The 26,195-nt window shown below is 42.3% G+C and overlaps 5 protein-coding genes across 7 annotated transcripts in view; 1 reads left to right on the top strand and 4 right to left on the bottom strand.

Moving 5' to 3' along the window:
- tbx19 (T-box transcription factor 19) overlaps positions 1 to 2,821 on the bottom strand; it is a 6,729-nt gene extending 3,908 nt beyond the window's left edge. Inside the window, exons 1-2 of the mRNA XM_003966623.2 lie at positions 2,745 to 2,821; positions 1,886 to 2,157 (exon numbers count right to left, since the gene is read on the bottom strand). Coding sequence (XP_003966672.2) covers positions 1,886 to 2,157 — 272 coding nt within the window. The 5' untranslated portion in view covers positions 2,745 to 2,821. The remainder of the gene's footprint in view (positions 1 to 1,885; positions 2,158 to 2,744) is intronic.
- Positions 2,822 to 3,791: 970 nt separating this feature from the next.
- LOC115250837 (vesicle transport protein SFT2A) lies at positions 3,792 to 10,040 on the bottom strand. 2 transcript variants are annotated; one of them, XM_029841067.1, is made up of 8 exons: positions 9,853 to 10,040; positions 8,907 to 8,996; positions 8,320 to 8,405; positions 4,756 to 4,837; positions 4,601 to 4,636; positions 4,458 to 4,516; positions 4,329 to 4,358; positions 3,792 to 4,199 (listed from the first exon to the last, which is right to left on the bottom strand). In XM_029841067.1, exons 1-8 carry the CDS (start codon positions 9,922 to 9,924, stop codon positions 4,157 to 4,159), a joined length of 498 nt encoding a protein of 165 aa, XP_029696927.1. In that variant the 5' UTR covers positions 9,925 to 10,040; the 3' UTR covers positions 3,792 to 4,156. The 2 variants fall into 2 exon arrangements, with proteins under 2 accessions (XP_029696927.1, XP_029696926.1); XM_029841066.1 differs by having other exon boundaries at positions 3,792 to 4,148.
- Positions 10,041 to 10,631: 591 nt separating this feature from the next.
- Positions 10,632 to 14,607, bottom strand: LOC115250710 (histone H3.v1). The gene is made up of 4 exons (XM_029840447.1): positions 13,125 to 14,607; positions 12,528 to 12,752; positions 11,406 to 11,504; positions 10,632 to 11,158 (listed from the first exon to the last, which is right to left on the bottom strand). Exons 1-4 carry the CDS (start codon positions 13,428 to 13,430, stop codon positions 11,051 to 11,053), a joined length of 738 nt encoding a protein of 245 aa, XP_029696307.1. The 5' UTR covers positions 13,431 to 14,607; the 3' UTR covers positions 10,632 to 11,050.
- Positions 14,608 to 14,723: 116 nt separating this feature from the next.
- LOC101074709 (zinc finger protein 878-like) lies at positions 14,724 to 19,623 on the top strand. 2 transcript variants are annotated; one of them, XM_011606320.2, is made up of 12 exons: positions 14,724 to 14,855; positions 15,725 to 15,927; positions 16,349 to 16,417; positions 16,526 to 16,618; positions 16,851 to 16,949; positions 17,056 to 17,179; positions 17,257 to 17,554; positions 17,634 to 17,671; positions 17,777 to 17,901; positions 18,007 to 18,517; positions 18,639 to 19,094; positions 19,196 to 19,623. In XM_011606320.2, exons 1-12 carry the CDS (start codon positions 14,843 to 14,845, stop codon positions 19,399 to 19,401), a joined length of 2,235 nt encoding a protein of 744 aa, XP_011604622.1. In that variant the 5' UTR covers positions 14,724 to 14,842; the 3' UTR covers positions 19,402 to 19,623. The 2 variants fall into 2 exon arrangements, with proteins under 2 accessions (XP_011604622.1, XP_011604620.1); XM_011606318.2 differs by having other exon boundaries at positions 16,523 to 16,618.
- A 10-nt stretch (positions 19,624 to 19,633) lies between these two features.
- f2 (coagulation factor II (thrombin)) lies at positions 19,634 to 25,060 on the bottom strand. Its single transcript, NM_001032692.1, is given in 15 exon segments — positions 19,634 to 19,768; positions 20,689 to 20,759; positions 21,240 to 21,418; positions 21,505 to 21,678; positions 21,756 to 21,923; positions 22,017 to 22,143; positions 22,471 to 22,584; positions 22,680 to 22,979; positions 23,133 to 23,269; positions 23,541 to 23,649; positions 23,725 to 23,790; positions 24,222 to 24,246; positions 24,334 to 24,413; positions 24,590 to 24,670; positions 24,988 to 25,060. Coding segments are annotated over 15 exon segments (1,839 nt in total).
- Positions 25,061 to 26,195: the final 1,135 nt, after the last annotated feature.

Genomic DNA, 26,195 nt, shown 5'->3' with positions numbered 1-26,195 from the left:
TGTCCACGCAGAAACAGCGGGAGTATACGGCAAACTTTTATGTGCTCTGGATGATTCAGAATCGGATACGGTGCTTTACACATAGACCCAGACTCCAATTCTTCTCTGTTTAATTGTATGGCTGAGTTACAGCAGCACCCACATGCCGGCTGTATTACAGCCTTTCAGCGGCTTCAGGTGGGGACGAACATTCCTCGAGACGGCAGCGTGTTTGCCGAGCGCGTCTCCTCGTCCGTCTCCTTTAAGCGAGATAAATAGTACCATTATAGTGGACGACATCATCTTTGAAAACAATGTCAACGGGATGCTGGTGGAGTTCCTCTCACCCTACTCTCCATGCCTTAAGCACATTACAGATTTATTTTCTCAGCGCAGAGATGCAAAGTATCGGCTTGAACACAAATGACCCTTCTGGCTGCCATGGATGCAGCAGCTGACGGCATCACAGCAGATTCTGCATAGGCTGGATAAAACCATCTAAAAGATTCTTTCTTGCATCACTCATCACAAGAAAAGATATTTGTTGGGGCGTGGGTGAGAATATGCAGCCCAACAGAGGTGAAGGAAAACCCGCAGCACTGCGAGGAAGGTTTCCCTCAGGAGATTGTCGTACGTTTACATTTTCTTTTTCCTTTTTATGTTGAATGAAATGGTCTGTCTACAAATTACAGTACACGTAGTCAAAATATGAATAGGAATCTTGTCCAGTCGCTTGAAATCAATCTTCCACATACGCTGAGGTGTAACATAAAATTTCTAATAATTTGGCCACCATTAGAACATCCCTCAAGACAACACTGGTATATTGATGGCACGACTAAGCAATTTGACTGCCTTATCTTCACACAAGGACTTTCAATGTGATGGCTCTGACATGTTCATGAACACAGGTATTTATATTGAAGAGAGGCACCAAGGGTTTTGAGCAAGAAGTTTTGCAGGCAATCCACAGTTGTTTTGCTGTTTTTACAGAGTTTTTTGAGAAATTAAATTACTGCTTTGCTAACCTCGAGGATAATTCGAGAAATGTACCGAAGCGTCCGAGGACAAACCGTAACATTAACTCTGGAACAACTGCTGCTTTTTCCTCTGCAACTGTTAAAAAAACCCAATAATTCACTGAAAGTTTCAATGAGTGTAACAAACATCGTGCTCTCCATCACTAACAGAAGCTGAAGTGGCGCTCTGTGGGTGTAAATGGAGGGTTTTCCACCTGCAGGGGTGTGACTGGTTCACCAGCCTTGAATGTGGAACAGATTCATTTAAAAACAGATGCAGATGCTAACAGATACTATCGCAGCTAATGAATTATTTGGATCAGAGGGTTCACCGATCTGGAGCCAAGTCAGCTGCTTTTGTTATGTCAAAATTATGATTAACATAAAAGTATTTGTGGGTTTGTTAGACATCCTGAACACAAAAGCAGCTCAAAATGTGCTTCTAAATTATTTTAAGTGGCATATTTACACATATATTTAAATATAATTTAAAAATATGTATATATGTACATGTATGTATGTATGTGAATGTATATCATTAGAGACATGGAAATCAACCTAAAAGGTACAATGATAAATTTCTATGGAATGACACGTAGCTGAAGAGACGCGCAGACAGTCGAGAGTTTAATTTGTGCCATGAGAAGGAATCGATGGATTTTTAGTGAATTTGAGGAGTATTTTATTTTTGGAACTGGATATAAAGACGAGCGCTGGGTTTGTCCTTCTGGTTTTTAAGCTGCTGAAAGAAACCTGCTTAATTAAACCAAGGTGTGAGACGACCAGACTCCTTTTTCTGTGGATTTTAACATCCCAGTGGGTGAACTGGTCTCTGACTTCAGTCCGGCTCAATATGGGCGATGAACACTGTAAAAAGTTGCACCCACCGTCCGTTCTTGGTGACGATCATCTCGTTGGTGATGTGCTGAAACTTCCTCCACAGCTCGACATCCTCCAGCATCACCCTCAGCTCTCTCTCCGTCGGGTCGCCTTTTTGGCGCCCAGCCTCCAGCTCGCTCTCCACGGCACTCAGCAGTCGGGACATGCAGCGTTCGTCTGAGCCGGGGCTGCATGCGGGTGTTCCACGGGTGTGACCTCTGAGGTTCTGGTAGGACAGAGAACCAGACTCCCTGTTCTCTTGCGAGCCCTCAACCTTCATCTGGACAAACCCAAAGACTGGATAAGACCATATTCTGTCATTATTGTAATTATCAGGCAATTAGCTGCTGAGTTCTCAACTCGCTTGAGAAGAAACAAACTGAAAAACTGCTTTTCCAGAATCTTTGACAGTCTAATAGTCGACTGATGGGTCAGGTTTTCAATACAACTGAAAAGCGAACTAAAACCTGCTCATTTCCACAAGTTCCTTCTTTATTTTCAACAGTTATTATCTTTAAATGCAGGATAATTTATTAAATTAAAAGCATGTACTTTCACGTGGTATTTTTAAATTTATATCATTTAAATGTAGCTTTTAAAAGATAACATTGTAAATACAGGTTTCTTTATTCATATTGAAATAACTTTTTGCCTTTTGAATTTTCAGAAATGGCCTGTAATCATATTTCTGTATAAATTCATGAATATTCATTTTATTTGAAATGTCAAAAAACTTGAAGAAAAATGCAACTATCAAACATTTTCAAATATATAAATATGACATCACAACATATCAATAATGTTACCTGAAAATAAATTATAAGCAAAAAGTTATTTGAACCCATAAAAAATAAAACAAAGCCTTACCTGTGACAGAGCCCGTCCCTCCAAATGTGAAAGGATCCGGAAAAACAGGGCTAAGTTTTTAAAGGGTAATTGGCAAAAGTATCGAATCAAAAAGAGATATTGAGCGAATCAAAGAGTTAATTTTGATGTGATGTCTCCGCTCAGCCTGGAACTGAAGGTTTCAGAAACAATCAGAGGAGATCAGTCTGACATTACCTCACTCTCTCTCTCTCTCTCGCTCTGTGACACACATGCTCTGTCACACACACACACACACACACACACACACACATAATTTTCACTGAACCTTTAACTGTAACTGGAATTATGACATTCAAATCATAAGTTTGTCTTTCATGTCAACTCACGTGAACTGAACTAAGTGAGAAAATGATGACGTGCACACAGGTGCACGGAAGGGTTCAGAGGTCTGCTCTCAGACTCAAAATGGTATTTGTCACTTCAATTCTTTTTTCCCCCTCTGTTTATCTAAAATCTTAAAATTCCTTAAATCTGGAAAATCACCCTGAGGTTTTTGTCTGAAAACACATAAAATTATATTTCTACAGCTGACAAAGCTGTAAACCTCACACCATGATAAAAAATTAAAATTGGGTTATTATAAATAATTTGTCTGGCCAATTCGACAAGGGTGAAAATAAAGCAGGCCCCCTGCTGCAGGTTCAAATGTCACATGACTCCTTGAAGAACAACAGCATAAGCTGCTCAGATCAGCGTGATAATGAAGAATAGGTCAAATGTAAATGGAGAACATCTGGAAACACATGGAGAGTTCTGTCCCTCAGCCTGCACTGTCATATGATAGCCGGACGGCGGCGGCCACCTTTGAAACGCAGCGTGTGCGTTTGATTGTGTGTGTGTTTTAATCAGCGAGCGGCGGCGGGCGGAGATTACAGGCTTTAGAGTCTTAACAGGCAAGAAAACGCAAACGTCTCTGTGAGGTAAATTTCAGAAAACCAGCTAAGACCCCGAGAAGCAGGTGGGGAGTGCATGTATGTATTGACATATTTATGAGTTTGTGTTTTGGAGACAAATAAGATCCGAATGTAGAACAGTGTCAAAGACTGCTTTATTTTATTTTCTAAAAGTTAATACAGGAAATTTCATACAGACATAACTTTTTTTTATATTTTTTGTATTTCCCCATTAAATCACATTAGTTTTCTTCCCAAGAGCTCATCTGACATTGTTCAGCGTAGCAACTGCCCAGGATGCTAAAACCGCTAAGCTCAGGAGCACGAACACAAATGGATCAGATCTAGTTTGTCCCTATACACCCCCCACCACGCTGCTGACGAAGATCACACCTTCGTCGCTCAGCAAACCATCAGCATTGTTGTTGTTGCCCTTTGCTCGGTTACGACAGGTGTGCAGTTGGAAGTCCTGATGGAAACCTCACTGTACCTGATTGGTCACATGGTGCAACAGCAACGACAACATTTGAGGAGGCATTCCCTGTCAACATTAGGTCATGAGTTTAGATGAGTTTAGAGTTTAGTTGACATTTTAGTTCGGCATAAAGGTCTCTGAGTTTCTACAATAATGAAATTGCATTTTTAATATGAACAGGAAAGTGTGTGTTACCTGGCAAAGGGAACGTATGAAAGCGCGTACCTGTGCACAACAACAGCATCAGACATGTCTAACAGTCACTTTTCACCTGTGTGTGTGGGAATGCGTGCATGCGCCGTGTGTGCGTGGTGTGTTTCGTACCAGGTGAAGGCCAGAAATTGACAGGCACAAAAGATCAAAGATAAAGTGATGATTTTCCACTAAAAAGAGGAAATATAAAAATTAAGATCAAAACTATGCTATGTGTGTGTTTGTGTGTATGTGTTTGCGTGTGCAGTTCTCACCCAGAAAGTACCCAACACCGTCAGCACCATGAAGGCCTGCACAGAAACGTGCATGTCAGAGATCATCCCTGATGTTACTGGGGCAGATTTGACTCTCACACAAACGAAAGATTTCCATAAAGATTCCGTGAAACATATTGTTGATGGGTTCTCACCAGCATCAGAATGGTGGCAAACGCTCTCTCGATGGCGCACATCGACTTCAGCTGCTTGCACGGGCCAACCAGGAACGTGATGCTAAAGTCAGAACAATGATAGCAATCATATCAAAATAAACTTTACTGTCCCCAGAGGGAAATCTGCCCTGGACAATCAGTCTCACCATCATCTGTGATCAAGACGGAACTCTCAAAACAGGTCAACTAAATTTATATTAGCGGAATTAAAAAAAAAAAAGATTTCAAAAGGTAACTTCGGCCATGGAGATTTTAATTTGTCTCCAGTTCAGCTAAATGATCATTTGTGGGTTCAGTACCTTGCTCAAGGGTACATCAGCAGTGCTCCAAAGGTGTTTTGGCACCACACCCTACTACCAGAACACCTTCCATGTTTTGGCTGCACTGGGGCTTGAACCCTCAACCCTCCACATCACTGCTCAGCTCAGCAACAGTGAGCAAAAGGCTTCCATTGCCTTTAAATTACTTCACTATCAATTTAAACAAAGGTGCTAGTCATATAGCCTTACCTCGACCCATTTAAGCTAAATGACTAATGGAATATCTCAAATTGCTTGCACGTGTTTTCTGACCATTGTTTTTGTGTGGGTGCATCTTGTTAACAAACCCTTTCTTATTAAATTGAAAGTAATTGGCTGAACGTTGCCCCTCTGTTCCTTGGGATCTAAAATAATGCGCAGCTCCTGACCGTTTTCACAGAAAACAATAGCGATGTTTTCAAACCTTACACTATTTCAAACGTCTACAGCTTGTGTGCCTGGTTGACAGCAGGATTCACACATATAGAATGTCAGCATGCATACTTGCCTCTTCCTTTACGTTTCATCACTGTATACACCTGCTTTATAACCTCAGCTGGGGATTCAAGTGTGAGGAGGTCCAAACCATGCTGCCATCACTTATCTGGTCAAAATTCCTACTGCAGCATTATAACCTGATGTCTTGTTTGCGGTATTGACTCCTAACAGTCCTAATCTTTGGACAAAATGCAGCGTGTGGGCTAATATTGCACACAGAGCATCAACATAAATCTTCCATTTCAGCAAGTTATCCATGTGAATTCCTAAATACTTAAAGGATCAGACCTGATCAGTCACCAATGACTGTCACTAATGGGTCAAAAATCACCACTTATGCTTTTGTGGTGTTGAGGATGAGATGATGTCTCTCACCAGACCTTGAAGTAATCAGTCCCTCTACGATGGAGAGGCAGTCAAGAACCCTGTGTGTTCTGTTAAAAGTGAGTAAAATCTCTCAATAATAGAGGGGGGGTCATTTTCATCTCACTAAGCTTCTGAATAAGCGTCTGTCTCCAAGGCCGAGCTAAAATCTGCAAATAAAACCCAAGCATATACCTTTAGTGCATCCAAGTTTGCTACCCAATCAGGATACACTGCAGACTTCTTCAGCACTGCGACTCAATCATTTATACGCTCTGAAAGCACTTCATAACTACACAAGTTAGAGTGACAGGCCTACTTTGGTGTAGGAATGATTGTTGACTTTTTTCACAATGCTGGAATGGTGTGACTCTCCAGAGACAGGTGACAGACGGAGCACCAAGCGTTAATCTTTCTGCCCAGCCAGCCAGCAGTAGGAGGGTCTCCCCATATGAGCCTGGTCCTGCTCAAGGTTTCTTCCTGCTGACGCTCTGTTCGATTTTTGCTCTGTGTTTTTCTCTGCTGCTCTGCACATCATGTTGATCTCTGATGCGCTCCATGTTTTGAAAGGCCATACAGCAGATGCATACATTAAGTGAGCAGTTAAATGCCCGGATCACAGCAGGTTTCCCTCGCTGAGATGTTTGCACCGGTTGTCCCTCACATACACGCATGCACGCCGACCTCTGGATTTCCCTGATGGAGACTCTATCTGCCTGCACACAAGTGAAGCCCTCCAACTGGATTAGAGTGCCAGTAGCATCAAGCCATGTTTCCGTAAACACCATCAACACGACTCCCTGTATTCATGGCAGTTTCATGCATCAAGCCAGGGTGCACGTTGCCTAAAATGACTGAATGGTGTGGTGGCTTTTTTCCCCTCTTCCCTGCCTCCTCTGCTCCTTCTCTTTTGCATTTAAGGGGGTCCTCCTTGACCTTGTTCACCATGATTCTCAGAGTCATCCTGCTGTTCAGACTTTCATGTCATCTGGTCAGGAGTCTTGACATCTGTGGGGCGTTCGCACAACAATACTGGTCGGCGACACAATGTGACTCTCCATCTCCATCAGCAGTCGGGGACAACTCCTCTTCTTGGGCTTCAAACAATGTTTGGTGTCAAAAACTCATGGAACATATTTATTACAAGCAGAGAGGAGATCTCTGCTATTATGTGTGCTATTATTTTGTGAATAAAAAACAGAAGTAAGCTGCTGCTGCCGCTGCTGTTGTTGCTGGGTGACTTCTGCAACCCTTTGACTTTTTTGTAGAAGAATATCAAGATATTGTTTCCATAAGTAACTACAAACGTGCATTAGAGAACAAATTATCACATGTTATTGACAATGTGCTCAATGGGGGAGTTTTGACAGCAGCACTAAATAGCAACCCTAATTTCTGATTATATTGCCTGCAGCATTTTTAAATTGCAACCAACTGGATATTTAACAAGCTAAACATTCAGTTTAAGTTGACAACTGAGCTTCAGGCCATCAGAATCTTTGAGGTGTTCACATTAATGACCCAGGCTTATCAAGCGAACGACTGCCTCTCCTCAATTTTGGGGAGGAGGGAAAAAAAATAATATACAACCGGCTGTCTGGATTAAAATTATATAGAATGAACCGGACATTAGACATTAGACTGATTTAGAGAGAGAGCACGAACTCTCTGCACAGCTGTACCAGTTCGTTGTCTGCTGAGGGAGATAGGGGACAGCTCGTTCACAGTCAAGAATTAGAAGCAAGGATAGAAGAGCCGTAATGGGTAAATCATTACAGACCCATCCACCATTAACTCCTCTAAACTGAAAGGCTTGTAAGTGACCGCAGCTTTGCTAGCCACGTTGGCTTGTGTGTCACGGGTAGGGAAGACCTGGTACAAAAAGTAGTAGTAGTTTACTACACTGAGAGTGGATGGTAGCGCATGATCTTAGTGTAAACAACAATTTAAAGAACAGTAATACTCAAACGAACCAATAACAATGTTAAAAAACCAATGTTAAAAACAAAAAGCTGCCAAACATTAGCAGTACCACTGTGTCCTTGTCGCCAGGCGAGCAGCGTTATCACAAATATGAATATTATGAGTATATAATGATCTATAATTGTAATAATCATAGCAATAGGTACGTTAAATTGTATTATCATGCCAGAGCTTGAATGCTGAGATTTCTCATTTTCTATATTCGTTCTGGATGTGTGGAAGCCTTTACTACCGATATCCACCACTAGAGGACAATGTTTCTCTCTAAAAAAAACTTTTAGTACATCTCTGGGATCACGGGTAATCTTGTTGGGTCAAATTCAGCTGGGGATTTGTTTCAGTTTTAATACATGTATTTATATTTAACAGTTGGGCACATCTTTCTTTTTCCCGTTGTTACCTCAGCAGAGCGAAGACATTTCCTGCTGTGTAGAAGGCAGCAAAGATGCTAATACCAAGTCCTGGGAGCCACAGCATAGAGACACCCTGAATAACACAGAAAGGCTGTTACCTTGGACACAAACAGTCAAACAAGAAGGCCACTACAATGATACAGACAGTCGGATGGGAATGATGTTACTATGGATAGAGACAGTCTGAAAGGAAGGCTGCCACCATAGACTGCCAAACAACAATAATGTTACCATGGATGCAGTGACTAAATAGGCTGTTACTGTGGATACAGTTGAAGAGAAAGATTGTTTCCATGGATGTAGAGAGTAAGAAAGGAGAGAGTAAGAGAGTAAGAACTTTAACATGGATACAGCCACACGTGAACATTGTTACAGGTACACCAATAAACTGCTACAATAAATACAGACAGACACAACAAATACCAACTAATATTACTACGACATGAAAACCAACCTGTCACCATAGAAACAGAGCAACACTCAGACAGGATTATACCTCCAAAAATACAGTTGGAGCAGTAGAGTCCAAAGTGTTTGTCACACAGCAGCAGAGGAGTTACTGTCCCTGACTCACCAAGAAGCACATCAGGACGCCCAAACAAAAACAGACGACAAAAGCCTTCATCCTGGTTCCACAAGACATCGTGGATGTCTCTTTGGCTCTCTGTGAAGACATCATCATCAACATCAACATCATCAGCATCATCAGCATCATCATCATCAACATCAACATCATCAGCATCATCAGCATCATCATCATCATCAGCATCAGCAGCAGCATCATCATCCTCATCATCATCATCATCATCATCATCATCATCAGCATCAGCAGCAGCAGCAGCATCATCAGCATCATCATCATCATCATCATCAGCATCATCATCAGCATCAGCAGCAGCATCATCATCCTCATCATCATCATCATCATCAGCATCAGCAGCAGCATCATCATCCTCATCATCATCAGCAGCAGCAGCAGCAGCAGCAGCATCATCATCCTCCTCATCATCATCATCAGCAGCAGCATCATCATCAGCATCATCATCATATTGTAACTGATGTTGATACATGATTTCATCATGTTTCATAGGTCATTCTTGGGGTAAAGGGAGCTCCCCTGAACAGAAACATCCAGGTAAAAGGTTAGTGGATTAATATATAGAATATGGCACCAGACCTCATTTCACCCCCAAAAAAAGAATCTCAGAAATTTCTACATAGAAATTTTCTGCACAGCTAATTTAAACCATGACAGAAGACCGATGCGATAGATAAGTATTTCACTTTCCATGAATAATGTCAAACAAATAAAATATGTGGAAGAATAAATTAAAGTATAGTGAGCTGTTTCCTATTTTATTTGATAAAGCAGCACATAAATCCATTGATTGAAACAGTGTATGTGTGGGTTGACCCAAACAGTTAAAGAAAGACTTAATTATCTGTATTTAACACAGGTGGTGGAGTATCATTGAATTGCCAATTCGGCGAATTAACTGCAAATAAAATCAACTTGTCACCTCAATAATACCAGCTTCATCATCCGTCTTTCCGTCTTTGTCACGGCCCACCACTTTCTTTACTTTATCCATGGTAACGACCTCTTTTGGAGATGACAGGACAACCCAACTGGATCGATCAATGTTCCGATATGTTGCGCGTGCCACTCGATTATTATTGTCACTGAAAGTAACTTTTCAGAACTTCCGCCTGCAGTTCCTCCTCTGACCACTATACAAATATTACGTTTACGAAGGGAGCGGTGACACAAATTTAGGACAAACTTTTATCCAAAAAAAAGTTACATGAAACATAAAAATATTAGTCTTATTTTATTCATTCATCCTTGTCAGTTGTCCTTAATTTTTCCCTAAAGTCTTCAAACATTACGTTGATAATTTCTTCTCTTTACGTCATCCCAGGTTTGGAACTTTAGAGTAAAATGATCAATCAATAAATTGTAAATCAATTATGAAAATTAATGTAAATGAATTGTGAAAAATTACAAATTACCGACAGAATTTACTGACCAGCTCATTTTGTTATGATTGGAGTGCTATGGTCTCTGTCTCATCACATAAACTTCTCATAATTGACCTGCTGGTTGTGAGTTTTACATCTATGTAATTTAGAATTTAAAAAAATTCCAAAATCCAATTCAATTTACTTGATTTTAATTTATTTATCGATGGAATGAAGGTGGTTGAAACCATACTGTCACTGTTTAGATTATTTGATGATCAGACAGACAGGGTTTCACAAATCAAACAGGAAATCAAACAGGAACGTAGCAGCACAACATATTTATTTATTGATACCTGCAATAAAAACATGGTGAAATGTAGTTTTCACCAGAATGACAATATTTTTTTCCTTAAACTTTCTTTAAAAATCTTGACAACTCTCCTAAACTTGTAAAAACAATTAGTTAGTAATTAAATAAAGAAATCATTAAAAGAGCACTACCCCCCTCCCCTCACAAACACATACACACACACACACACACACGCGCGCACATCGACTCAAGTGAGGTTACTGTGGTTTAAATTTAAAATAGATCATTTGTATAGTCACTGCTACATTTATAAATAATGGACACCTGCAGATCCCTATCCTTATAAATCTAGAACAGATTTTAAATTCACTTATTAAATGCATTAATTTGTCATGTATCTTTATCCTTTTATCCATCACGCTGCACTATGACTGTGCTATGTTTCAGGGGACTTTGACACGAGTGGAGCTCCAAAAGACGGGCCGTGGCATCGACACCTGGACACGACAGGTCGGACAGAATTGTTTCCTCCATAGCCACTCCTGGATACACTATGGAGACAAAGTGAGAGCATTTTTAGGAAGGGAGGACAGTTTGCCTGGTCTTCACGGGCCTGTTTGAGGGTTAACACGTGGTTTTAAGGTTAGAGTTAGAACTGGCTTTAGGTCAGAGTAATGATTAGGGTTAGTTGTGATTGTTAGGGTCAGAATAAGGCGCTGTGGGGGTATATTATGCTTATGAAAGTCCACAAAAATAGAAGTGAAAAGATGCCCAGGTGTGTGTGTGTGTGTGTGTTACCTCTTTGTGAAAGCTGTGAGAACACTGCAGTTCTGTGGTGCCGCCGGTTCCTTTACTCAGGTCATTGTGACAGATCAGACACACGCTGTCTGCATCGCTCTGTCATGCAAACAGAGGTTTTTTTAGTCACTGCATTGCTAACCGCTAATCATGCTTGAACTTCAATACATTTTCCCATAAAATGAACCCACAATTATATGTTGTCAGGGGTTGGTTTACAGCCTGGTCACAGGAAAAGAACATTTTGCAGCACTAAAAGCTTGAATATTTTTGGGATTAGAAAATTATTCTGCATATTTGGTAATTGCCTGCATGTTTAAGCCATTTATGTAATTGTTCAAAGCCCCAATTAGCAATTATGCCCACATAAGAGGATAATAATCGTGCTCATTCATATTTTATAGAAAGCATAGAGCCCATCTGACTAGAGCGACAACAAACATTATTAGCCATCTAAAGGTACTTCATTTTTCAAGGACTTATATTTCTTTCAGCGCATTAGTAATTTTGTAAAAAGATTATTCCAAAGTAACAAATGGATTCTCATGTATTTTTTGTCTCAGGATTACTGATGATCAATGAACCAGATGAACTCAGTGCTCTTTGAACAAGATGACCAACTTAAGTTGTCCAATTCAAAATAAGTTACAGTTTCTGTAGTTACAGGCAAAATTCCAGGTCTTTCCAGGAATCAGCAAAGAATTCAGAGGCCACAACTGACTTTTCCAGTAACTTCTAAAACAAATATTTGGGCTATATTAGTTTTATTTTACAACTGTAGATGGTGTCCTTTGTGGTCATATTCCATCAGGCAGATGATGGCGATATAATAAGTGAAGTAGATGTTCATTGAATAGCACTTTTCCTTTTTTTTCCCAGTTTTTTGATCATCACACTATACATTAAATCTGGACGCCAAATGGTTCACCTATGTAATAAGATTGGAAGTAAATTAATGCAACAGTTGATTCTATGTATTTCCACAGCACAGGAAACATGAAATACTGTTTATTCTGATTTACCATATGACCCTATGCCCATTTTGGCCTTAAGTCTGTGTTAGAAGTTGAATGAAGTAAATTCCTTTTTGTTCAAATCATTTCCATTGTTCTTTTTACCCACCAGTGACATGACGTTGCGTCTTCTGAATGTGGCCCGCTTCTCTGTTACTATGGTTTTAGGGATCGTGCTGATGATAGAGGGTCTTCTTTCGGGGGTGGGGGCAGTGGCTTCCTGTGGCAATGGGAGGAGACGCCGTGATGAGGACCGTCGCAGCAGCACGCTTGCTGTCACCGGGGCCCTCGTGGATGAGTGCAGACGAGACAGGTGTATGGACGAAAGTGCTGACTGGACAACACAGAAAAATTCAACGACATTGGCCAATTAGCGACTTGTAGTTACCAACAAGCTCCAGGCCAGTCTGAGGTTGAGTGCAAGCTGCATTTGATAGTCAACAGTTTCTTTTGTAATTATAATGCTCTGTTCTCTGTTATTCCCATAATGGCCTAGCACATCAAAATTCAAAAGACAGCATCGTCATCCAACTTGAAAATGACTTCACACATAGATTTAGTGTGATCTTGTATTGATGCATACTTTTACATTCAATTTCTGTGGATGCTAAAATTGTAAATTTCTTCAGACAAATCAAAGCAAGATGGCTCCTCGGTTTTATCTTTTCCATATTGAGTCGTAGGGTATTTAGGTGTGTTCTCTTACTGGACATGGCAGCGAAGCCCGACGGTCAGCCCTCATTTTCACTGGGGATTCTGTGGTGCTTCCGCTTTCAAGCTGTCCTGTTTCTGGGTCTTCTTCCTCAGCATCCTCTTTCTCTGGTTTCTCATGATGTTCCCCGCCCTTGTATTTCAGCATCCAAGCATTGAAAATTTTTGCATCTTCCTCGTCATCTTCTTCTTCCTTCTCTTCGTCTCCCTCCCGTTCCTCCTCTTCATCATCTACACTGAGATGGCTCAGGGGGTCTTCTGTGTCAGAGAATTCTTCAGCTTTTTCAAGGTCTGGATCCATTGCAAAAGTCTTGATATGGTAGTTTTTGACGACGCACAAAGGACTTAATATGGTTTAGCAATAAATTAATTCTATACCTGAATAAGTTTGATATAAAGTCACCTGGTTAGCTTGCAATCAAGCTAAACTTTACCCCAGGTGAAAATTAAAAAGGTGGAATGAGCATCAATTCATCACAGCAATAAGATGGAATATTGATACTCTGATATACAATTGATTGTGTTTTGGATAAGACAAATGACAACTAAATTACTCAGTGTGCTGTGCTAGGCTATTAGTAATAGTGCTGTAATTATGTAACAAGGCTGGCCTATTGTAGTGCTAAGATTTAAGCTTAACGAAATCACAAGGTGCAGCTAATTTGACACCTAAATAAGACAAGCTGTCAAGTTTAGTCAGAGTATATAAAATAAATTTATCAGGACTATAATACCAGTGTGAATGCAATTTAGACTTTATACATCAAAGTACTGAATAGTTTAGCTGAAAAAACTACTTAAACATAGATCACAATTTCGATTAATTGATTCCTGCGAAAATTAATCCAAAATTAAATCAAAGGTATACAGCAGTGAGGAAAACTAAATTGTGCTTGTATGTCTAGTTAACAACCTATATCTATAGAGAGTGGAACAAGACAAGAGATGATCAAAGCAATATATGGACAGATTATCTGAGCTATAAATGGACAAGTCCAGTCCTGTGGTCGATCTCTCTCCTCTTTGTTTGCATCCATACAGACAAAAATTACAACTCCAACAGAGCCACCAGTGTTCCTGATATACTCCACTGCTCCTGCCGTCTTTTGCCGTGGTCTTTCTTTTTTTTTTTATGTCTGTTGCTGTGTTGTTTTACAGGCTGCTCTCACCAGAGCTCTGCTAATCCAGTTACTGAGCTCTAGGATGAAGAAGGGAGATTATTCCAGGGCTAATTACTGCATCTGTTTCAAACAGGTGAGAGGGGGATATTTCAAGCTCTTTTTTCTATTATTAAAATATTTAAGTAGGATATATAGATTTTTTGCATATATGTGCAACTAAAGCTTTAGAGTTCATTAATGTATATTTAGTGACTTAAGACATTGTTTTGGTAGAATTTAAATGAATAACGACAATCCATATTTAATATAGTTATCACCAGTCTGCATAGGGAGAAATGATTAAACAGCTATTTAAAAACTGCTATAGAGTTTCTTGGGACTTAAATATTGATAGCATTTAGCTTAGCTTTTGGTTATTGCTTTAGTTATAGCGCTGAAGAAAACCCAGCACGAAGCATCACGTACACAAGCATTAGGAAGTGTTCCGTGTGCTTCCGGTGTGCACCGGAAGTGCTGTTAGCTGGACTGTAAACATGAGTTAGCTGTTAGCCGATAGGTCAAACAAGTGCTGAAACTTGAAGAGTGTGACAGTATGCGTAGAATGGGTACGTGCTGCTTCAGTGTCATTACCAATTTATTTTATTTTTCATTTAAGAGACTGAGTAATCATGTTGCAGTCGAGTGTCGGTAACTACCTAAACTTCGAGCCTAACGTAACCTCATCCCTCCAAAACTGGATCAGTTTGAATCAAACAAGATAAACGTCAATGGATGTGCATTATCGAATATTTTAATTGCCCTTTCGAAATTCCGGTTCAAGGTGTTTACGACTTCCAATAGGAGCAGCTTGTTCTTGTGCGTATCAGTTGCAGTGTTAACTGTTTTTTTTTTTAAAGTAACGGTTTGCTTTTGTTTGTTTAAACCTACTCATTTTCTACAGTTTTGGTGCATGTGAGTGTCACACGAGAGTGCACGGCCTCACTCACGAATCTCATCACATTTTGTGTTTGACTCATGTGCTGCTTATGATGGTAGAACTTGACATCAACATTTCCTCACTACTCCGGTTTGAGGAATTGTGTTCACACTGTCTTTTCCCATGGCCACATAATGAGACTAAAAGAGATCAGGGCAGAATAAACCTAATATTTAGTGATGTAACTGTACCAAGCGAGTTAGTTTACATATCAAATATATAAATTACCTTGCAGCTCTGTCAGACCAGATGTGTTTGGGGAGTAAGATAAAAATGTTTAATCATCTTTGTCTTGTTTTCTGAATAATTTACTCACTGTCACCACTAAGACTTTCCTATAAAACATTTGACCATTGCAGAATGTCTATTTATTTATCAATATAATATATATATATATAGATTTTGGTGTTTGCAGTGGTAAAAGCACAGTTGCTGCAGGCAGTGTCATCAGAGCTTTTAGCATCTGTGCTTTTCTTTATAATCCTCTCCCCTCTTCAGCCTCCCCTCCCCCTCTATCCTCTCTTCGCCTCCTCATCCCTCCCCTCCGCCTGCTGACGGCAGCGATGTGGCAGGTTGCACGACGGCAGAGCATGAAGAATTTGGTGATGTTGGAGGACTTTGTTTCCCTGGTGACTGAAACAGTCCCGCAGATCCTAACAGAAAGACAGAAGAGTCTTCTGCTGGTGGCACTTAGAGCCAAGGTGAACGTTTGATGTCTCTTGCATGAATTACAAACAAGCCAGAACTTCCCTGAGAGTTGCCAAATTTCTAAATTGTGGTCTGACTTTGTCCTTGAATTTTTCTCTGTCAAATTCCTCTATAGACATTTCACCTCTTCTCCAAGAGGCTCCTTGTGTGCAATTTAGAGCTGAAGTTCTAAAGGTTATAAAAAACAAAAATGAAGTCCTCCCATATTTTCACTGTTTGCTTTTAGTTGTATGACTGGTTCTTTGCTCTGGCTGGCAATTTAACTATGTGTACCCAAGCGTAAATTTATGTGAATTTTTAATAAAACCAGTCGCTGCAGCTACACGTGACATGCTGATTGATGAGTGAGAGACACGAAATCCATCACAAGCGCTTTCATCTCTGTCACTTTTGCCTTCAACTATTTTAAAACAGGTTGCCCTCAGTGATGCAGATCCACAAGCTGTCCAAGCCCATTTCGGGAAAATCCACTCAGTTTCAGAGGTAAAAGAAAAATCCAAACAGGAGAGATATTTCTAATTTTTTTCAAGAACACAACTTTTTTTAATTTTGTTTCCTTCCCACCCGCCCGCCTGTGTGTTCTTCCAGCAGCCAGATGAAGAGGTGGACAAATGCTGGGCTGCTCTGTTGAACCTCAACAAGAAACTGACAGAGTGTCCAGCAGACAGACAGCGCCTTCTGGAGGTCAGGATGGACATTGCATTTGAGTCAGACAGCCTTATTTTGAAATACAGCATGTCTGGACCACCAATGTAATATCTTTTATCAATAACACAATTAGAAAATGATTAGCTCTAGGATATTGGAAAACATTTAGTTGTCTGGTGGTCTATTCACGCCTTGTTTGGATGAAGTTTCACTTCCTCAAAGGGGTTTTGAGATGTATGTTTTCTAATAGAGGTTTTCTTATTCTCAGGAGGTCTTCAACTACAGTTTTGACTCTGCCCTCCAGTCCCTCATTTCTGATTTCCTTTACAAAATCGAGCAGCTGTTCCCTGTACCTGACTTCAAACAGGTCGGTATTGAATTTGACCTTGCAAATCAGCTGTGGAACATTAGAATAGAGCATATTTTGGCATGCCACTAGTTAACCTCTGCCAATAATCTGTCAATATTTTCAGGCTGCTTTCTGGCTCGAAACTGCTCCTGGAGTTGTGGATGATTCTATGCAGGAAGTAGACAGGGAGGATCTGAGAGAGCTGCTGACCAGTCAGAGCTATTCCCAAGAGCAAGCTGTAGCCACTGGTATTAAAATGGTTGAATTAAATAAAAGACTTTTACTTTTAAATTTTCTTATCATTTGTCTGTCTGTTTTTCTGCAGTGGACCAAAATACAGAAAACGTTCTTCTCTCGGCCTGGTCTCACCCACTTTTGACCAAGCTGACCAATCCCGACCCTCCCACCACTTCCAGAGAGGTCCAGTCAGACCCTTTTCCTGACATGGTGCCTCCTGTCCATCTGGGTGTGGAGCTGGTAGAGGAGGAGGTGGTGGTGGCGCTCAACGAGGAGGAGCTGGAGGAGGTTGAGGAGGCCGTGATTGGTCAGGTCATGTCACCTGTGGATCAGGAGGCTTCGGAGGTAGGGGGTGATGAAGGTGCTGTCAATATGGAAGTTGACAGGTAAGACACAGGACTTCTGGAATGTCAGATTTGGTCCAGCTCATGTACAAAATCAGCCAATCACATTGTGCTTTTTCAGGTCAGAAGACAAATTTGCTGTCCAATCAGAAGACATAGGTATTTCTCTCACTCTCTCTTTGATTGCCTATCTGTCTGTCTGTCTGTCTGACACCTGGACAGTGGAATGAAAATGGATTTGTTTACTCCCTCTGACGTTTACAGGGAACCAATCACATCAATCGTGCTCTGAGGTCTTGGCGGAGCCTTTGTATAGTATGTCCCATAATTCCCAGCGGGTGGCGCACAAGTGTCCTCGGTGTGGGAAATGTTTTATATACCGTTCTCAGGTCAGTGGGACTCAGCAGGAACAAAATTAGGACCAGCTGTCCACAGAAAGAACCCAACAATTCTTTGAAACATACGCCTCATTCAGTGTTTTCTGGCATCCACAGGTGATTCGTCACTTGCGCACCAACAAGCTGTGTGCCCCAACATCCACGGTGGCCGAAAATGTCCCAGTGCAACTTAAACCTGGCCTTCAGGAAGAGCCTCCTGCGCAAGAATCCCACCTCCTGGAGCCCCACCCACTCAAAACCCATACGTGCTTCCAGTGCGACACCACTTTCAGAACTGACTCAGAGCTGCTGACGCATCAGCGCAGCCATCGCACTCGCACCATCTACCAGTGTGACCTGTGTAAGAAAAAGTTCCACCACCTTGCCAGTCTGTCCAATCACAAACAAGCACATCTGGGCAAAAGTGGTTTCACCTGCAGCCGGGGTGAAAAGGAGATTAAGTCGATGAAGGAGCCGAGGGCAGCACGGCTGCAGCCTCAGCTCATGTGCACGGTGTGCCACCAGACCTTCAGCTCCCAGAAGCTGCTGCTGCGACACTTGCAGACACACTCGGCAGAGGGGGTGGAGCCTTGCTACAGCTGCCGCTTCTGCGACCAGACCTTCTCAGGTAAGCCGCCACGGCTCTGACCTTGACCAATCGTTGAGCAGTTCTCACTCTGCTGAGTCATGAATATAGCTCATTTGAAGCAAACTTGGATAATGATCCCAGATCTCTCACTGCTGTCCAGGGGTGACCCAGCTTCGGATCCATCAGCGCACACACACGTTCCGAGCATACAAATGTGACCAGTGCAGCAAAATGTACAGCTCTCTGACCGGCCTCAACTCACACAAGGCGAGCCACATCAACGAGAGTCGCTTCCTGTGCCCCCAGTGCGGCAAATGCTTCAAAACCCGCGATGGACTCGAAGGCCACCTGAGGAGGCACGCTGGGGAGCGGCCGTATCGCTGCCCCCATTGTCCCAAAGATTTCACGGCTCTCGCAGGACTCAATGTGCACGTGCGGCGGCACACGGGCGAGCGACCTTATGTGTGTACAATTTGCAGCAAAGGATGGCCGTCTGGAGGAGATCTACAGAAGCACATGAGGACACACACAGGTGAACGGCCGTACGTCTGTGAGAACTGCGGGAAGGCCTTCACCCTCTCCTGTCACCTGACCGAGCACAGGAGGATCCACACAGGTAAAACACAGACGCCACCATGTAGCCGTTGTGGAAACAACAATTCCAATTTTTCATCGGTACGTTTTTTTTTTGTTTCCTTCTCATTTTTGTGTCTTCAGGAGAAAAACCGTACTCGTGTCCGGAATGCGGAAAATGTCTCAGGAGGAAGTTTGACCTGAAGAAGCACATGTTGTCTCACAGTAGTGTTCGTCCATACACCTGCATGTACTGTTCTAAAAGCTACACCCGCAAAACTCACCTGAACAGACACCTGCTGACTCACAAGTCTGCCAACAGCCAGGCAGCCATAGCAGAGATGGTGTGATGAGGTGTGACGTGGGTTTGGTGACACGTGCAGCAACCACACAGCTGCAGAATAAAGACTGAGCCACGGCGGTCTCTTGGTACATTTTACTTTTGTTAAGATGGAGATTTTTCTTCTTGAGTAGATCGATCTTTTTTCTTTAATTTGCTTCATGTCATTTCTCCATCACATTACTGAACAAGTGTAATCAAACATCATTGTGAATAAACTTTATTAACATTCTCATGAGTCGTCATTGTTCGATAACTTTCCTCATCCACTTGGTCATCCTGAAGACGTGAGTGTAGAAGCCGTACTTTCCATCCCGATCACAGCCCTCACCCCACGACACGATTCCCATCTGGTACCAGCGGTTCTCTTCTGGATGCTGCACAGAACATTTTACTTATGGAGGTCACAGAATTATCTGGTTTATGTGAATATCTCAACACAACTCATGAGGCAGGACCTTAGTGTTCCCGACCTCCCCACATCTGTTTCAAATCCCTAAAACATCTGGACATGCTCCTGATGAGATGATAGATGGAAGGTCTTGGAGTGGAACTCATGGGTCATGTGTTGCACTGTGAAAGTGGGTGTAGTGATACAAATCTTGTGGTTCTTGATTGGTCTGGAGGACAGGGCACTGAAATAGCATCAATGCTTTCATCATCCAGGTGCTGATGACACACTCCAGCCACGTGTGGCATTGCCCTGCAGGAGAACCCTCGGGCCACTGCATCAGTGCATGTGTCTGAAGAGCTCAGCCTGGCACCTAACAACACTCAGGATACCTCGTTAGCATATGTAAGCTAAGAGGTCCTCCAAGGGCATGTTTGCACAACCATCACTGTCACATGTTTGCAGTCTGTTTCTGAAGGTTGGCCAGAAAGATGCAGGCGAGCAGCCCGTTAGAGGCAGTTCTCAAGTTCACCCTGGCACAAAGGAGCAGAGTGGTGCTGGATTGTTGCCCTCTTACAGCCCCCTCTGCTGGTGTACTGTCTTTACTTGACACTGTGCTGAGGGCTGCGGTAAACGACAGTATGCCATGCTAGAGGAACTGCTCTATCTGAGTGACCGCTGTGGGTTACGGATGCCACCAGATGCTACATTACTAGCGAGGGCTTTAAAACATATATGCAAAGCCATAAAAATGAGGTGAGGGACATGGTCTGCAGCCAGAAGAAAACCACGTAATGGCTTTTTGTTTCTGCAAACTGCCTCTTCTCTCCAACTGATTTCCAACCAGTTGCACATCAGAAGGTGAGATTCATTTCCCAAACACTGAAGAATATTGTCTGTTTTTACCTTCATAACGAAGGGTCCACCGCTGTCTCCCTCACAGGCATCGCCACGTTTGTTGTCCTCTGGTTTATAGCCTAAAAAAGTTGATAGAGTTTCAGAGTAGTTACGGATTACTTGAACATTTTGCAATTGTCAGCTGAAGCTTAAACGACATGGCTCTTGGTGAACATAGCACAGGTGTCTCTCATTCAATTTACTGTGAGGCGACGCTGACATTTATTATTACCCATTAACCCACTAATTGGCTGGAATCTGGTCTTGATTCTAAAGGATCTGGAATTAGCAAGGGGGGAGGGGACCATATCAGGTGGAAAATTACTATTAGGCAAATATGACTGAAATTAAAATGAGCTTGTTTGCACATTCATTAATAGCTTCTATCTATATAAGATGGCTCACAGTGTGAGAAAAGGTAGTTTTCAGTTTCATTTCAGCCCAGTTCTGGAGATAGTTGACCAATAAGTGCCAGTTTTCAGTGGGATAACACATCTTGCTAAGATGGATGAAGGCAAAGAGCTGTTGGGTTTCCTAAACTGATGTATCTCAGTCATTACCGGCACAGAACATGTTATCTGTAATCCTGATTGACGTGGAGCTGCGGCACACGTCCTCTTCTACGATCGGTAGATGGATTTGTTGAAGTTTTGTGGGTAGATTTCTTGCTGCTGGGTCAAAGCTTTCCTTGAGGTTTCCCCAGCCAGTGACTCGACCCTTAAACCCCGTGGTCATCAACCTGCCAGTAAAAAAAAAGAAGTATACACCTTGGACATATTTGGACTGTTCCAGTCAGGGGAGGGTGTTTGCAGAAGTTGCTCTTACATCCTGGCGACCTTCTTGTTGGGCAGACAGATCGGGTGGATCACATTGCTGAATGGAATTGGCCGTCTGAGGTGCAGCAGAGCGATGTCACGGTTCAGGTTCTCCTTCCAGTTGTACTTTGGGTGGACGATTATTAGGTCGACCACCATTATCTTCTCGATGCCTTGCTCAAACCTGAAAATTTGCGAAGGCTCCAATGAGGCTCATTAGCAACCTGATGTAGCTGAAAAGTCATGGCCAGGAAGACCTACTTGGCCCTGTTGTGTTTGCCCAGGCGCACCAGTATGTCAGACGCGCTGAAGTTCTTGTTCCAGGGTGGGTAGAGGATGCAGTGTGCTGCAGTGAGGACCCACTCATTGCTGATCAGACTGGCTCCACACAGCAGCTCCTGTGGGCTCCGTTTGTACAGCATCACCTGCCTGCGGATGGCATCATCTCTACTTCATCCTTGCATCACAAGGCAACTTCCACGTGATGTGGTTGCCAAGGTGACACGGTTTAACTGTTCCTACCATGGTGCTGAAGCCACCTCGGCTTCGTCGCCGCCCACGATGCGTTTCTCCCGGTAGGACTGCAACAACTCGTCCTCGCTGGCGTCCTTCTTGTTTTTCTGTTCAAACAGGGGTCGCCGTCCACACTCTGATGCAAACAACCAAGTGACCCGGTCAATATTCCACTCAACCAGTTGGACAACAGATCAAACCATAAGTTGTCCTCTCAGAACATATGGTTCTTAAAATGATCATCAATAGCATTATCGTCATATTGGAAACCGCCAACCAGTTTAACCTTTTAAATCTACGGTACTCAAATACCTTCCACCCCTCCATTTTGGAAAGCTAGAGTGGCTAAAGCGATTGGTTATAGCTCACCAGTAATGATTTTAAGTCTGTTATGTCCATAAGTCTGTCAGAGCAGTTGAATTAGGTATAATTCTTTGAGCGTTAAAATTAGCCAATGGTTTACCGTCTTCTCCTTCTCCAAATGTACGGGGATTAAAAAATCTTTTCTTGGAAGAGGATAGGGTTGTGCGCTGCTGGGCTCCAGTATCCAGCGTCTCTTCCTGACTGAGTAAGTCCTCTGTGTGGGAGGTAAACAGAGACAGATGCTTCACCCACAACCTCCATCCATGTGCTGCGGTCGGACCGCGACTCTCTTTGGTGATGTCATTATACCGCACACTGGAAGATCACAGTAGTCGACTATCACTTTCCCAGAAGCATTCACGTAGCACCAGGGGCCCTCTGGATCTTTGTCGGGGTTTCGACACTTGTTACAAAGCAGGTTGATATCAGGATCGAATTCCTTATTCTGGCTGAGGGTCACGGCTTCAGGAGAGGACCACATCAAACAGGCGTGGCCCTTCGCTGAGACATCCAGGTCACCAACGTAGTCTACGCCATAGTTTGAAATGCACGAAGACTGGATAGTTTTGAAGTGTTTAGGGGTCGGAGTTGGTGGAACGAAGGCTTCTCCTGGAATAAGAAAGACCTGGGCTGGTCACTGATGTTATTAATGACAAGAAAAGTGGATCAAAGCAATCAAAATCTTTGCATCCACAACAGTACTTTAGAACAGTACTTTGGAACAGAAGGTTCTGCGGGTTTGTAGTGCTCGCAGATACTTGCCACATATGGGAACCCTGCAGGTCTCCTTTTGGACTGTGGGGTCTGTGGTGAAACACCAGGGTCCATCCGGACTGTTGTTTGGGTTACGGCAGAAGTTCTCCTGGAGGATGCTGTCTGGCTCTGAAGCATTGTACTCCCTAGAAGTAAGCAGATAGGAAAAACTGGTTAACATGACTCGGCCTTTATGAACACCATGGCTTGGGACGCTGCCCTGGAGCCAGAGTGGGACTGGGATGTGTCAGGTGTAGGTGTTCATGGGCTTCAACTGATCTTGGCCTAAAAAAAAGGACTATGGGGAAGCTTGGACAATTGGACAATTGTCTCGTTTCTGCTCAGTGGACTTCAGTGATCAAGATCTGATCAAGGCAAATTCCTTGTAATTGCTTGGAAATAAGCATTTTTTTGCACCTCATTATGGGATGTGGGAAGCTGTGTTTCCAGTGCTGACACTGAATTCCAGATTTTGAGATGTTGACATTTCCTGCGTAGTTTAGTCCTCTGCCAGAAATGCAAAACCCTGAAAACACACAAACTGTAAGCACACATTCCCACATGAATCAACTAAAACTATTTTCTGCCAGTTCATGTTTACCATCTAAACACTCTTTGAAAGCGATGATGTTGGCTTCTGTTCTCGGCAGCTGATTTCCATTACAGTCTGTGAGACAGGCAGGCAGACAGACAGTTGGACGTGTGTACTCAGTGTTGCGATGTGTGTGTGTGTGTGTGTGTGTGTGTGTGTGTGTGTGTGTGTGTGTGTGTGTGTGTGTGTGTGTCTGTGTGTGTCTGTGTGTGTCTGTGTGATGAACTTTGTTCATGTTTGCAATACCACTGACTGTTTAAACTTTCACAACTGGCCCAAAACTAAAACTCTTTGAGACCTTACTCCCCATCTCCTGAAGTAGTTTTTAGTTCTAATTTGTGTTAATGAAAATTGTTTTTTGTAGTATAAACAGAATCTGAATCAGACTAAACAGTTAAACTCCAATGCTAGGCTAGGCTATGCTAAAATGGTGTTTGCCGCTGCTCTGGACATGCTGGCAGCCAAACTGATCACTTTATTTCATACTTTGAACTTGTGTTGCTCACCCAGATACTTCTTCCAAAAGGCTTCCTGGAAGGGCAGAAATCAGTCTGGATTAGTTTACTGAATTCAGTTTTCCTGATGCTGTGATTAAATTCGAGCACAGCGGGGTTGTACCGTCGTATCCGGCTGTTCAAACACCTCTCTGGCTTCTTCCTGGTTACACTTTTCCTCCATACACTCTCTCTCAAGGTTTCCTGGGGTTGAGAATACATAATAATACATCAGAACAGCCTTTAACTCCTCCTGGTGCGTCTGGTGAAGATGGAACTGAGTAGTCAGGGTAACTAATCAGTTATCTGTGCACTTTTGGTGGGGCACAGAAGAAACAAGAAAATCACTACCACTACCGTAGTAGAGGAGTACTTCTCACCTGCTTTTATCTCCTCAAACATCTGATTGGCCCGTCGGCTCCTGACCAGCACCTGTGAGGCTGAACGGCTGCTGAGGAAAACTGCCAACAATCAAACCGGCAACATTAAGAGGACTTGAATTCGCCTGAAAGTGTTACATTTATTCCCAAAGCTGCCAGGTACACAAGGACATATTTATCTGTTCGAGCTTGTTTAGAATTGAAGGAGCTTTCGTGTAAAAGTACGACCCATTCAAATACATTCTGATCCCAGGACTCTGAACCGTGTTTTTATACAGCCCTTTAATGTTAGCTTAATGTTACAGTCTCACAATGATCATGACGCTTGCATTATTTTCCATCAATAACCTACTTCTACTTGAATGACTCTGTAGTAATCAGAATATAAAATAAAGTACCATGATTGGCCAGACAGCTGTGCAGCAGGAACAGCAGCAGGACGGTGAGCGGTTTAACTGTTGGTCCCGCCATGATTCAGAACTCCCATCAGAACCTCAGAACCAGCAGTGTCTGTGTTTCTTCAGTTCTTCTTCTTCTCTCTCTCTCTCTCTCTCTCTCTCTGGTGGAGCAGTTATTGATCACAGGGTCAAAGTTTGAGCTGGACTGATGAGTCAGACATGTTTAATGTGATTCCTCATGTTTACTTTGACTTAAAACCTATTTGGACTTACAGGAAGTATGAAGTACCAAAGTACTTGTACTCTTTAAGAGGGCAGTATATTTTACTCTTATACCTCACCTCAGTAGTTGATCAATTACTACACAATTCAATGGTGTGAGTACAATAGTCAGATCTTACCCAAAGACAAGTGTTACCTGATGGTGACGCTTAAAGCAGTATCAAAATCCCTGAGATGTGCAATGGCTGAAGAAATATGAGTGTTGACATGATAATGAGGAGTGAGTGGATGAACTTTTGTTCTTGAGCAGCTTTAGGAGGATATATGGCTGCTAAGGTCAGAGGTCGAGTCAGCGCCATACCTGTGCTGGGGTGGGGGTGAGACGGGTCACATAATCTCCCAGCTGGTGTCTTCATACTCATTAGAAACAGAGATGAAACTACATAAATAAGATTTATAAAAATTGTTGGAAGCCTTAAAAACAGATTGTCGTTCTCTTAATCTCTGTTTGTTCTGTTTGTGTCTTACTGTGCAAATATTTATGCACAGATACGGAGGTGAAAGTCTTTCCCTACAGTTTGATCTGGTCGTACTAGAAACACAAAAGAGATGTTTTCCAAAGTTTTACTCCATATACTACAGTCTAGAAATGATCTGGTCCAACACAATCTGCACACTATAACACATGCCAATAAAGAAAGAAATAACTCCACAAAAAAGTGTAAAAAAAAAAAAAAAACACAAAAAAAACACACTAACTATTTTACATAATTTCCTTTCAATTAAAGTCGTAAATTTAAAAAAGTGATTTTTTTTTAATGAACATGATTTTGACGAAATTTCGTTTGTAAAAAAAATTTGTCGGTGGATAATCAAACACTAGGTGGCGGTATTTAACATTTGCGTTGTTTTCCAGCCATTGTTCAAAAGAACCGCGAAGAAGAATAAGTGCCGAAAAGTTGAAAGATGGGGAGTTTAATGGAGTC

This window comes from Takifugu rubripes, chromosome 8 (assembly GCF_901000725.2).
Source record: "Takifugu rubripes chromosome 8, fTakRub1.2, whole genome shotgun sequence".
NCBI classification, from domain to species: domain Eukaryota; kingdom Metazoa; phylum Chordata; class Actinopteri; order Tetraodontiformes; family Tetraodontidae; genus Takifugu; species Takifugu rubripes.
The sequence above is the reverse complement of the archived record's forward strand: the minus strand, read 5'-3'. Positions and strand labels throughout refer to the sequence as shown.